Raw genomic sequence first — 13,091 nt, 5'->3', positions numbered from 1 at the left:
GCTGGAGGAGTGGCTACAACAGATACCTGGAAAGACCTCAGACCTCTCAGTCCTGTAAAGCGCAGTGCTAGGAACAGCTAAGATACTGCAGGACCCTCAAGCTCCCAGGCCTCTGCTAGAGGACCCGAGCTTGGAAGAGAAGGTGAGAGGGGTGGTTTTTTTTTTACATATCTTTTTTCTGTAGGTACCCCTCAATGTAAACAACTGCATTTTGTACATTAGAGCCCATATTGTTGAGGCTGAGGCATTAAGTATATTAAGTATATATATTTTCAAACTGATTGTATGGCCGTCATCTTTAGAAATGGCAGCCATTGTTGATTATTTTCTTTTGTGAAAGAGAGGATCCTAAGGTACGTCCTAGACAAATTTGGTCCTTGTTCCACAAAATGCACACTTTGACTGAAATATCAACCAAAGCGGCTCCGAAAGGAACCATAGAGCCAGCTTTATTCTTGAAGTGACTGCTGAGTTTCTTACCGTGATGGCTTGAAGCCTCTCCTTCATCAGGTCGGCCTCCTCCATGACAGCCTGCATGACAAAAAACAACACAGAATGTTTCTTAGACCAGCAGGAGTTTTCATCAGCGAGAAATGTAATTCAGTTTCGGTGCAAAAACAATTTTCAATTTTCAAACTAAAGTTTGTTCTTATGGAAAAAAACTTGTAAAAACCCTGCAACCACACAAAAACGCATAGACACACACAGACAATATTACACACACACACACACACACATGCAGTTAGTCAAAGTGGGTTCCCCATCTGAAGGGTGGACACTCCCTTCTTTTGTTTTGCCTTTGTGTTTCTGTTACAGCTCACTGAAATGTTCTCCTGTGTGTGTCGACACCTGCAGCCAGGTGTTCAGCCAGGTGTTCAGCCAGGTGTTCGGCCAGGTGTTCAGCCAGGTGTTCACTCACTGAACCCCGTTTGTTCCTGCTGCCACCACTGTTCCTCTGCAGTAGGTCATAAATCAACAAGGGTTCGTTTCAGTATCATTGTATTTATATAGCACAATATTAAAACAAAAGTTGTCTCAATGGGCTTCAATTGTATATTGAACATTAAATCAGTCATAGCATACAATAACTGATTGCAAAACTAAACTGTTCCTGAACTGGAACTCTTCTTTTAAAATGTGATACAGGGAAGTTTTCTACATATTAATTATTATGATTGGTATTTATCTAGCATTTAAGTATTTTAACAAAAATTGAAGCACTTTTTGGATTCTTTTTTTAGATTTTGTTATTTTTAGTAGCAAACGTTTTTGTTTTGTGTTTTTCAACAGGGGTTGTTTTTAATGTATGAATATTGTACTGACCAGGAAGCACATCTAATTTCATTGTACTTGTGACAATAACAAATAAAGATCTATCTTAGACCCTCCTTCTCATTAAGGAAAAACTCAGCAAAAAACGGATTCCAGGAAAAAAAGAAGAAACCTCAGGGGTGTCCACATGAAGGAGGGATCCTCCCCCAGGACGAACAGGTGATGTACCGGAACTCTTAGAGAAGAATTTGCTTATCTAACTTTACAACTACATGTTTAAATAGTCCAGTAGACGAGGTTCATCCAGATGGAGTTGGGGGACGCGCTGGGCGTGTCAGACGAGCCAGAGGCGAGGTCTACGGTCAAATGCAGGAGCAAAGAGGGGCCAACTGGAATCTGGAATCACTCCCGCTCCCCCGGAGAGGAGTGGGAAAGAGGCACACAACATGAATAGCACTGCACGGATGTGTGACACGGGCCATGGATGCTGGTTTCTCTGTTACATGTCAGAGGATGACTGATGCAAGCCTAGGCAGCAACATGATGACTCAGTCGATTGATGGGCACTCTAGACTGATCAACACAAAGAACCCAACTCTGATGCAGAGAAAGCTGGTCTGCTACTGAGAACATCCAGCGAGGAGCTTCTTGAATGGGTTCTAGGTGGGCTTTTCTTCAGGATCATGATTCAAATGAAAAATGACAGTGATAAATAAATGAATTGATTTACTCTGTCTGAAGGACAGAATTGTACTGGAGGTCAAGTACTAAGCATGAACACTGATCTGGGTTTACTGGGACACCAACAGGCTTCGTGTAATGAACTTTGATAAAGACCTTAACCGCAAATACTTGATCTGAAGGGCAGTTCTCTTTATGATTGAGAGTCACAGTGTGGTCAGAGATGAGAGTTTGTCAGATCACAGAAGAAAAAGGGAGCAGAACAAATGCTGGGACAAAACATTTAGTCGAGACAGAACTCCAGACAAACAAACCAGATTTTCTTCATTGCTGCCTTCTTGAGGAAAGAAGGACTTCTGGCTTTGTAGAAGAAAAATATAAGAAGTGGGGGATAAAAAAGCTTTTTTACAATTCCATTTAGTCAGCACGTGTAATCTTTTACATTTTATGACTGTCACTGTCCTTTGCAAACCACTTAACCAGTGTCAAAGATGTTTTTATTTAGGATTTTTAACTAAACTCTCTTGCAGAATGTTGTTTGAAAAACTACTGGCCCTCACAGAACCGGCCATGGCCTCATCGAATCCAGATGATGTCATTTAACCTGCATGCAGGAGCTTTCCCTGCTCCGTTATGGCGTGGTGCCATATGTGCTACACCTGTTCCTTTGTAACACGTGCACATGCTAGAGCTGGGTTAAGGTTACACGCCTGTTTGACTCTCAACATAACAGTGGCCTCATCAGATTCAGTTGTTTAAAACAATGACGTAGCCTCTGTTCTGCTGATATGAAACAACTTCAGGACAAACAATGACATCAACCAAGCCTCCATTTTCCTCAGCCAGAAGCACGGATGTTACAGTTCTTCAGAATGTAATTGTAAACCCTGATTGAATACTGGCTTCAAAAGGGAACAATTTTCATTTTGTCCCTTAAAAAAAGTCAGATTTCAGCCTAAAATATCAGCCCATGTCTGCTGTGGCGTAAAGTCTTTTTGCTACTTTCTTTTAGATTCAGATTAAAATGAGATTTTAGACCAGTCAGCCAGTTTTCTCATGACTCTGCAACACGGTTTGCCTTTGGTTTTGGGCCAAAGAAGACAAAAGGATTTCAGCTGTTGTTGTCAGCCATGTTTGCTGCATGCAATGTGGAGTCACTCCCATTTTCCTGTGTCCTTATAGGGGTGCATGGGTTCATGTTCTGAGGAACCGATGGGTTCTGGAGTTTAAGCATTTAGGCTGTGTGTGTTATTTTTGGCATGTCCTTGTTTAAATAACACAAAGGTGTTAAGGTTGCAGTCCTCCTCAGTTGCAGGAGTGGAGACTTGTTTGTTAAACACAGTGATAATATGCTGAATGCGATTCGCGGGTCAAATCTTCATTGGACGCCTTTCTTTTGACACACATGAAATTCACGGTTGGATGTTGGCTCAAAATCTTCAGAAACTTGACGCTCCAGACATGTGTGGGAGGAGCTACTGCCTAAAGTTTTAAGCATCATCACAACATTAAAGGCATTGACTGTATTCGTCATTTACAATGATGAGGTTCATTTATTTATGTTAAGAAGCATCTTTGATCATGTTTCCATGTCTGGGTTCATGAGATCATTTAGATTGACCCAGTGTGGTGATCTTCACCGCCTACTGCAGCAGGAGCCGCTTTCAGGGCTACTTCTGTCTCTCCATGACCCAGTTTGATGACTTGCTGTCCCACATTAGTCAGAGGAGAGAAAAACAAACAAAATAATAACATTAGATGATCTTATTAATGTAATCTCAATGGAAAAAGAAAAGCATCATAAAGTGAAGCAGGAAAACTGTCAGACTCTTCCCATGTTGATTTTGGACTCCACCTGATTACGTCATCAACATGTCATGGGCCAAAGCCGGGTCCCTGATTGGTTGACGTGACAAGTTGCCAAAGTTGCCAAAGTTCCGATTATTAAACCCTCAACACACCCCACTGTAAGGCCCACATCACGCTGAAACGCCCAAATCTGCCCTGAATGCAGATTTACACCTATAAAAAAATGTGCTCAGTTCACCAAACAACTCTCAATTGTTTGTGCTCTGAAGACAACCAATAGTTGGTTATTCCAGCAATGTTCACCTTCTGAGGCTGACGCTGAAACATTCTTCACATCCCGCTGATTATCACACAATCCTGTAATTTCTTATGTCCACTCTAGACAGCAATGAACATCGTCACAACACGATTTTGGAAATGACGACACAAATGAGTTCATCCTCAAACCTGTCAAGTGTTCAAGTTTGTACCCTTTGACTGTTTTCTGCTGCATTCTTGCCTGCTGTTTGTTACCACACAAATATGTTTCTAATTAAAACCCACTGCATCGGCATGTGCTTCACCAACAGCACCGCAGCTCAGGAGACAGTCCCCCAAAGGGTCATGGACTCGGTCCAGAAGATGCTCAGCTGACCTCTCCCCCTCTCCACCTGAACTGTACAACTCCCACTGTTTCAAGAGGGACCACCACATCCTCAAGGACACAGTGTGACCTTCTAGACGGCTATAAAAGCAATCAGAACATGAACAAGAGTAAAGAACAATGCCCATCCCACAACACTCAATAAACATAATACACACATGAAATGCTACAACTAGCTGTGCAATAAGTGGACTGATTGTGCAACAAATGGGCATAAGCAGAGCTTAAAAGTAATTCTGAACGGTCCAGTACTGCGTGCCGGTTTAGCATCTGGTGAAGTTCAGCTGTGTGGTGGCTCCTTATTGCTTTAACATTTATTCAAAAGCAGCTGCAGTCTGATGCCGCTAAAACCGTGAACCAGGCAGCACTTTATCTTACCTTTTTTCTCCAAAACAGATCAATACTGACATTAGAAACCAGATCAGGGGGTATTCCAGGAAGCATGTTTAAACTCCCCTGACTTTAACCCTGAACTCTGGCTGAAATCCGCCTGAACTTGTTTACTCTGGGTCGGTTCCAGAAGACTGAATATGAGTTAGTGTAATTACGCTCGACTTGGTAACCCTGGGTTAATGCGCATGCACAGCAGGTACATAAAGACATTTTCAATGGATCGCCGATTTAAGGAGTCACCATGGAAACACGTGGAGAAAAAAAATACACTACAATGAGTGTAAAAAATATACTCTAGTGAGACGGAGTCTGACATTTTAATGACAGCGTATGAAGATTGTACGCCAATTAAAAAAGTATATATATATGTATATTTGAGAACACCTTCCCATTCATTTGTATGAGAAGCTCAATTAACTGCTCCTTCAAAATGCTCTTGATCTCCTTAACCAACACGTCACTGACTTCAAACTCCATATTATGAACCACAAAGAAAGACTGTTATTCAAACTTTGCCTCCAAGTACAATCAAAGTTACACCAAACAGAAGTAGAACAATTGCCATAAAAATACACACTTTTATTTCAGACTCAGATGTGGTCCATAGAAAAAGATACAAATACAGTATACATAATAAAAAGTAAAAAGATATAAATTAAAAAGAGTATAATCGCTGTATCCAGTGTTTCCTCAGGGCAGAAGTGTAGCGGCATGAGCTTCTTTTGGGATCAGTCAGAGACATGATAATTGAGTTCTTAGATTTGTCCAGGCGTTCCATAAGGCCGTATGTAAGCTTACGCAGTAGTGCTTCACAGGTGGGGATGTGAGCATCCACAAACAGCTGACTGGCTCTGTACCACCTTGGCACCTGTAGCAGAAGCCTAAAAGCATCATTATAGGCCACTAAGAATTTGCGGAATGTCCCACGTCCATAGTTCCACCAAAGAGGGGCCGTATACAGAGGAGTGCAGTAAGCTCTGAACAGCGAACACTTCACTTGAAGAGAACACGTACTGAATTTTCTCATCAGCATGTTTGCCTGAGCATAGAGTTTACAGTACTGTCTCTGAATGTCTCTATCATCCCTCCAATCATCAGTAATGAAATGAAAAAAATGAAAAAAATGAAAAAAAAAGATTAATACAAGCACTGTTGACAATCCCGGACGAGCCCCCAAAACCAAAACTAAATTCAGCCACAGCTGAATTAAAATAAAACAGCTGGTTTTTGTTTTTATTATTTATTCTCAACTTTTTATCTTTACAAAAGCATCTACATCAATACATCATACTATGTCCAATCTTATCTTTTTTGTTGATCTGTAGATCTTTGTACATTTTGTACATTAGATTATTGTTATTATTTTTATTTTTTATTGGCTGTTTGCATCGTGGGTTGAGAGGAAGGACATTTTATCTGTAATGAATATCATGTGTATACAGTATATTTGACAATAAAGCTGACTTGAAACTTGAAATATATTTGATTTGTTGTCCTGGGACACTCAATTCATTCATAATCAAGGAGCCATATTTTTATGGAAGTTGGAGGTTGGTTTGTTTGCAACGTGACAAGAAAAGCAATGATTCCTACAGTTTTCTGAACACTACTGTGATTGACAGTTTAATGTAAAAGCTACTGCAATGGTAGGAGTGAAATATGCAGCAAAATTAATACATTTATATCTGAAAAAGTCTTTGAAAAAAGAAGAATGCAGGGAAGATTGCTCAGGAGGAAGACTGCGGATGAGGATGAAGATGTACACGCTGAAATAAGTAGAGAGGAAGAAAATGAGAAAGGAGGTGCATTTCCTGCATTTATGAAGTTCTTTCTTACAATCATTAATTCAAATAGTTGTTCCATGAAGCCCAGTTTACATTTTTATTTACAGTCAAGATCTATTCTCAAATGCATTTATCTTTATTAGAGCTTGGCGACTCATTTTAACAAGGATTCAAATCATATCTGTGGTTGCAGATACGATTACCGTAATAGTAGATATCTGTTCATTTTTGAATGATCCGATTCTCTACACAAGTGGAAATGAAATCTGTGTCCAAACAAACAAGTAAACTAGAATGAATGTCAAATCCATTCACATGTTAGTTTCCTAAAGTTCACCTCTGTTGTTTTACCACATCCAAAGTTTTCAAAGGGAACATTCTTAGAACATTCTAGACACTGGATGGTCACATGACCTTTTTCAAAATCTGTCCACACATTGGACTGGAATGAAGGACTGATCAGTTTTAATGGCATCACATGTGTGTTGTCTGCTGTGATTGGTCGGTTTTACCTCATAGTAAAATAAACTACCATGTCTCAATACAAATGGTATCCAAGGTCAATTATCAGCAGTTTATTTCATTTTGAAATGATTTCATAATAGTTTGATTTGATTCAATTAACATCTTGAATCAGACAGATCATTTCATTGATTAATCATTACCTCTCTGATATGCAGTTACTGCTATTAAAAATGTATGTTGGGGAAACTTGTCATAGTACTAGCATAAACAAAAATCTACTTTCACCCTGGTAGTAAGTGGTACTAGTATGGGAGTAGTATTTTTTAAATGTATTTTTATTTTTCTTCTGTGTTGTGTCTTAAATTTGCCTTAAATGGTTCCATAACTTTGTTGTCATTTGGTTAATTTTTTCTGAACACCCAACCGTAAGAACACTGAAGTTTTCTTGTTCGTGTAAAATGTCACAATGCCAATAAAGCCTATTCTATTCTATTCTATTCTATTCTATTCTATTCTATTCTATTCTATTCTATTCTATTCTATTCTATTCTATTCTATTCTATTATTTTGTTAGGATAGTCTTTTTACAGCACACATCTTTCAGAGTGTGAAGCTTTACCATTTGAGGCAGGAGCTTTTGCAAACCTCAATGAAGGAAAGTTCTAAATGAAGTCCAGCGGGACAAACTGACCTCTAATCTCTGCCTGAAACCTGATATGTTTGTCGACTGAAGGGACAAATAGATACCTTTTCTGATATTTTACTGGCTTTAAAAGTGTAGATGTTGCTGCTGAAAACAGATTATGTTTCATTTGTAAAAGGACAAAAAGTTCCTTTATAGAAGGGTCACTTCTTCTGTACGGAAACAAACCTTCATATGCAGACAAACACACACGGTAGAGGATCGACTCTCCCAAAGTTCAGTTTCATATCTATAATTTCTACAAAACAATCTATTGACCAAAGTATACAGTGACGCCTCCTGTCTTCAAATTCCATTTCTAAACTTTAAAACCTCTTAGCAGGGCCATTTGTCAAAAAAACGGACATGTGTCTTCCTTATTTCAGATTTGACAAAATTCTAAACTTAATGAGTCAGCTGTTCAAACATGGAAGTAAATGAGTATGAATGCATGACAGGGTGGTCGTGTGAAAGAGCGTTTGTGTGCTCAGTCTAGGTGGGCGTGTCTGCACTGCAGCTGCAGCCTCTGATGCTGACGGACTGGATAGGGATGAGTGTGAGGCAGAACATACGACATTCGGTGCTCTCCTGCAGCCTGTGATGGCTGCTCCAACACACGGGGTCAGAGTAAGACTGCTGCCTTCAAGACACTTTCCCCAAAACCGCAGTTATTATTAAAAAAACATCATGAACTTTGGATCCAGCAGGACTCAAAAACCAACAAAAAGGAGCCAGAACAGCTGATAATGAATGCAATAGAAATGTCAGTGCAGAGCTGCTCCGGGTGCACATTCATGCCCGCCCCCTTACACTCCTACATCTTCAGCCTGAAAGCAGCGCCTCACTCAGATGTGGCAAACAAGTAGATGTTTGATTCCCATTGCAAATATTAATGATCGTAATTCATGGTTTGGAGTTATTCCACTTCGTTCTGTTTGAAATTTGCCAACATTTACACATAGATTGTAACCTTGAAGTAAAAGGACTGCATGCATTGTAGCTGCTGGGTTACAGTTAGCAAACTGATCAATACTCCAACCTTTTGCATTGTGGGAGTCTAGATGGGCAAACAAAAATATAGAAGCAACACTTTAAGAGTAAAGTAAAAGGCTGTGAGGCCTTAAGGAATGAAGGCTACACTTTCTGAAAGAAGCTGCAGATTGGTCTGCACTTCCTGTCTCCTTCAATAGATCATGTCAATATTCGCTGCAAATCAAATGTGACCTTTAACCCCTGGACAGTGGGATAGGCCTTACATCACTGTGAAGATGCCACACACAGACTTTAGGAGGAAAGAAGCCAGATTCTCATGCTACAGTTGGAGAAGAACAGGACAGAATGCATGCAATTCTCGTCAAGGATAAAGCTAAGCTTGACTCTGAGAGACGATGCGGATGGAGGCATGTAAAAGTCAAGCTGTGGATAGACGTCCACCTGTTTACACTATGGAGGTCTGATCCCTGTCTGCTGAAAATAGAGCCGGGATCACAGCTGGACCAGCATGAAGGCCTTAGTGTGGGTTACATAAGAAGGGTCCACACATCCTGTTAGGCTGAAGCCTTTGCTGCTCTGCAGAATGAGGCAGAAACAACAGGAAGACTTTAAAGTAAAAACAGACTGGATTGAAACCAGGTCAGTCCCGGCTGCAAGCACCAGCTCAGGTGATTACAGTCAGGTTCTGAGTGTCAGACTCCCCTCAGTGAAAGCTGTACCTTTAGAAACATGTACACCCACTTTATCAGCTCCACCTGACCATACTGGTACCGGGTTGGACCCCCTTTGCCTTCAGAACTCCCTTAATCCTTGGTGGCATGGATTCAACAAGGAACTGCAACATTCCTCAGAGAGTTTGGTCAACATTGACATGATAGAATGTCAATAAGGCTAGACTGCCTGACACGGGGCGGCTGTGGAGCAGCGGTAGGGCAATCAACCTCTGATTGGAAGATTTCAGGTTTGATTCCTGCCTTTCCTGCCCATATGTCGAAGTGTCCTTGGGCAAGACTCTGGATGCTTTGAAGAAAAGCATGCACGATTTATAGCATTCATAGCAGGTTTGTCGGCTGCACTTCCATGATGCCGATCTCCCGTTCCACCACATCCCAAAGGTTCTCTATTGGGTTCTGGTGACTGTGGAGGCCGTTTGAGTCCAGAGAACTCATTGTCATGTTCTAGAAACCAGTCTGAGATGATTCCAGCTCTTTGACATGGAGCCTTATCCTGCTGGAAGTAGCCTCAGAAGATGGAACACTGTGGTCATGAAGGGATGGACACGGTCAGCAACAATACTCAGGTAGACTGTGGGGTTTGAACCATGCTTAACTGCTACTAAGGAGGCCAAAGTGTGCCAAGAAAATGTCCCCCACACCATGACACCACCACCTCCAACCTGAACCGTTGATACAAGGCAAAAATATGTGTTAATGAACAGTGGGACTTGTCTCATTTTGGTGTAACAGCTCAAACATTTGACATATACTTGCGAAGTTTTTGAACAACTATGTGAAAAATGTAATACACTTATTTACATAGCAGTGCTAGAACACAGCCACAACAAAAGTCAACCCCACCTATGTGCATTTTAGTCCACGCCCCCTCAAGTTGGTTCAGAAAGCATGAAGTATGATGACTGACACCTTCAGGTGAAATGTTCTCAAAGTGTTAACTAAACTTTACAAACTTCTTCAGTGTTCACAGCCTCCAACACAGCAAGAGGAAACAGTGCTGCAGTCACCGCATTCACGGTTAGGGAAACAGCTCTGACTGAACCTGACACACCAGATGGTTGGAAAAGCACTGCCATCTGGGAAGGCCTTGTTCTCAAAGAGGGAAAGCTTGGCTCATGACTGGATGAGCCATCTGTCCGTCACTGTCCAACCCGGAGAAACCTCAGTTAGGCAGGAAAACAAAAAGGAGTAATTCAGTAAAATGTAACTCTTGCCAAGCTCAAGCTGTAAGGAAAGTTTAGATAGTGTTCATTCTTGTTCGTTTCGGCAAAGAAATGTCCAACCTGACTTAAGCTGAAAAGTGGAAGAACTGGCTTCATATTCTACAAGATGGACATCTTTGTGATTGTGAGACAGCAGATTTATGAGCTGAAAGAATAAAGGAAAGATGTGTTCTTAGTTTAAATGATGCAGATAACATGGTGCACTGGGATGTACTCTCAGCTCTGCGTTCTCAAAATGCCTCAGGACGTTGAGAAAACCATCTCATTGCACAACAATGTTGGTGCCCCCAAGCAACCTGACAAATGATGAAGCCCCTTTAGGATATGCTCCTGTGGTAAATTGTAGTCAGTCTAGTAAATCGTTCACTGGGGTAGATGTAAAAATGCAGGTCATCTCTTTCTGTGGCAGTGGAGTGCTGGTGTGAGCTGACCTGCCCTGTCAGCTCCTTATTTACAGCTTTGACTTTTCCTGGACCCAGGAAGTACTCTGGTCCCAGACACACAACCCTGTCACCTTCAACGCTGTCTGGTCATTCAGCCTAGACTCTTCTAACTTTTAATCCCTTAATCTGATCTCTGATGGATTCTGGGTACACAAATGAACACCACGTCTTTGTTAGACACTCTGTTGTCTCCTAAACACCAGTTAATGAGGTTCACATATCAGCAATTCACAGAGTCCAATGTTCCAGACCTTGACATGTTTTTGTTTCTGTTTCTGTTAGCTTAATAAAACCATGGTCCTCTCCACGGATTCAGACTCATCCCAAACCACAAAGGATCTAAGGGAAAACTTTGAGATGTAGACATGCAGCCAACAATATCACGACAGAGGAGTCCTGAATCTTCTTCAGGACAGGAGGCTGTGGCAGAAATAAATGGTTTAAAGTTGTTCATATTGAGTGCAGTGCAGGTTAAAACCTTGCAGCATTGGTGAAAGTGAGCACTGCTTCCTGTGTGACCATCTCCTGCCTGTAAACTGGGAAAAGTTTGTTGGGCTTAGTTGTCTACCTCCAACCAAACACATCCGTGCATTCAGGAAGACGGCATTCATCACAAACGTGCACGTCTTTACTGACTTAGATGCATTTGTTCTGTGTAACCTCTGAAGGATTACCACAAGTGAGAGTGTCTGTTAATCCATGAATAAAAATACTTACAAACAAACCTCCCGCTGAGATGCTACAAGCAGCCAACAGCTTAAAGGAATTAAAGGATTATCGAATCAAGAGATCCTTGTTTCTAAGATGTCTTCCTCCGAACCACAACTAAAAAGTCTGGATAGCAGAAGTACGAAAGGAGAAATTCACAGCATGACTCTGATCTACACTGTGATACCTAAGAAACCAGAGCATCTCTGAGAAAGCTGGGTTTCATAAAGCTCTGACACGCCAAGCGGAGGCTTTACAGTACTCACCGGCTTTTGGCTCAGTGTGTCCTCAAACAGCACAGAGGTTTCAAACGCTGGGGCTCCCTCTCACAGCAAATTCTGCATTACTGAGCCTGAGGTGGAGTGAGGAGCCGGTGTAGGCTGAGAGAGATTCAGGCTGACGGGAATGCTCCCTGTCTCCTCCCCCTCTCTGTTCTCTCTCTCCCCTGTACTGTATTGCAGCTCCTACTGCTGCATGGCCTCTTTTAGCTCATCTTCATCTGAAGGCAGCTCACCTGGATGTGTGCTTTGAATGGGTTACCACTTTTTACTTTCACACAAAACCTTCTTTGTTTTAAAGTTTTTTTTTTAACACCAACAGCCTGAAGCCATGGAAACTGTGGAGGATGAAACACCCACAGACTGTTGGAGAAGCCTCTGATGGAGACCACATGGACATGACAACCAAAGGCTGCAATTTATGACAGTTCATTGATCCAGACCCACATCTTCTCTGCATTTGTCTACTTTGAATTTAAAGTATATTACTACTGAGTAAATGAGTTGAAATGCATTATTTCTCTGAGATGAATAACTTATTCTTCTATTGGCAATTGTCTCATTATCTCATAATTTATGGAAATGTATTTAAAATGTGTTTTTTGATATAATCTATTCTTTCTTGGTCAAAGGTTATCAGTGAAGTCATGGTCATCATTAGGGATGCGTATCGTTAAGGTTTTAACGGTACTACTACTCTTATTGATACTGCTTATTAATACATTTTGAGGAAAATAAATAAATAACAAATTAAGAACATAAAGTGTTTAATTTCCTAGTTATGCAACAACATTGTTTTTTTAACTGAACATTTGACTTTATACATGATAATGTTACAATACAAACCTGGAATGCAGGTGAATGTGCTAGACCAGGGATCTAGAACCTGAAACTCTCAAAGAGCCATTTGGATCAGTTTCCCACTGAGATGAAAGCACAGGGAGCCGCAACACTAGATGTGTTAGAAAAAATGTTTTTGCTGA

General features: G+C 41.1%; 1 protein-coding gene across 3 annotated transcripts in view; it reads right to left on the bottom strand.

Moving 5' to 3' along the window:
* Positions 1 to 12,315, bottom strand: part of palmd (palmdelphin) — a 57,161-nt gene extending 44,846 nt beyond the window's left edge. The window contains exons 1-2 of one of the 3 annotated variants that reach the window (XM_004086863.4): positions 12,097 to 12,315; positions 481 to 531 (exon numbers count right to left, since the gene is read on the bottom strand). In XM_004086863.4, the coding sequence (XP_004086911.1) occupies positions 481 to 525 (45 nt within the window). In that variant the 5' untranslated portion in view covers positions 526 to 531; positions 12,097 to 12,315. The remainder of the gene's footprint in view (positions 1 to 480; positions 532 to 12,096) is intronic. The other 2 variants (XM_011473562.3, XM_011473563.3) reach the window with 2 other exon arrangements.
* Between the last annotated feature and the right edge of the window lie 776 nt (positions 12,316 to 13,091).

The sequence above is a fragment of the Oryzias latipes genome, chromosome 20 (genome assembly GCF_002234675.1).
Source record: "Oryzias latipes chromosome 20, ASM223467v1".
In the NCBI taxonomy this organism is placed as follows: domain Eukaryota; kingdom Metazoa; phylum Chordata; class Actinopteri; order Beloniformes; family Adrianichthyidae; genus Oryzias; species Oryzias latipes.
The sequence above is the reverse complement of the archived record's forward strand: the minus strand, read 5'-3'. Positions and strand labels throughout refer to the sequence as shown.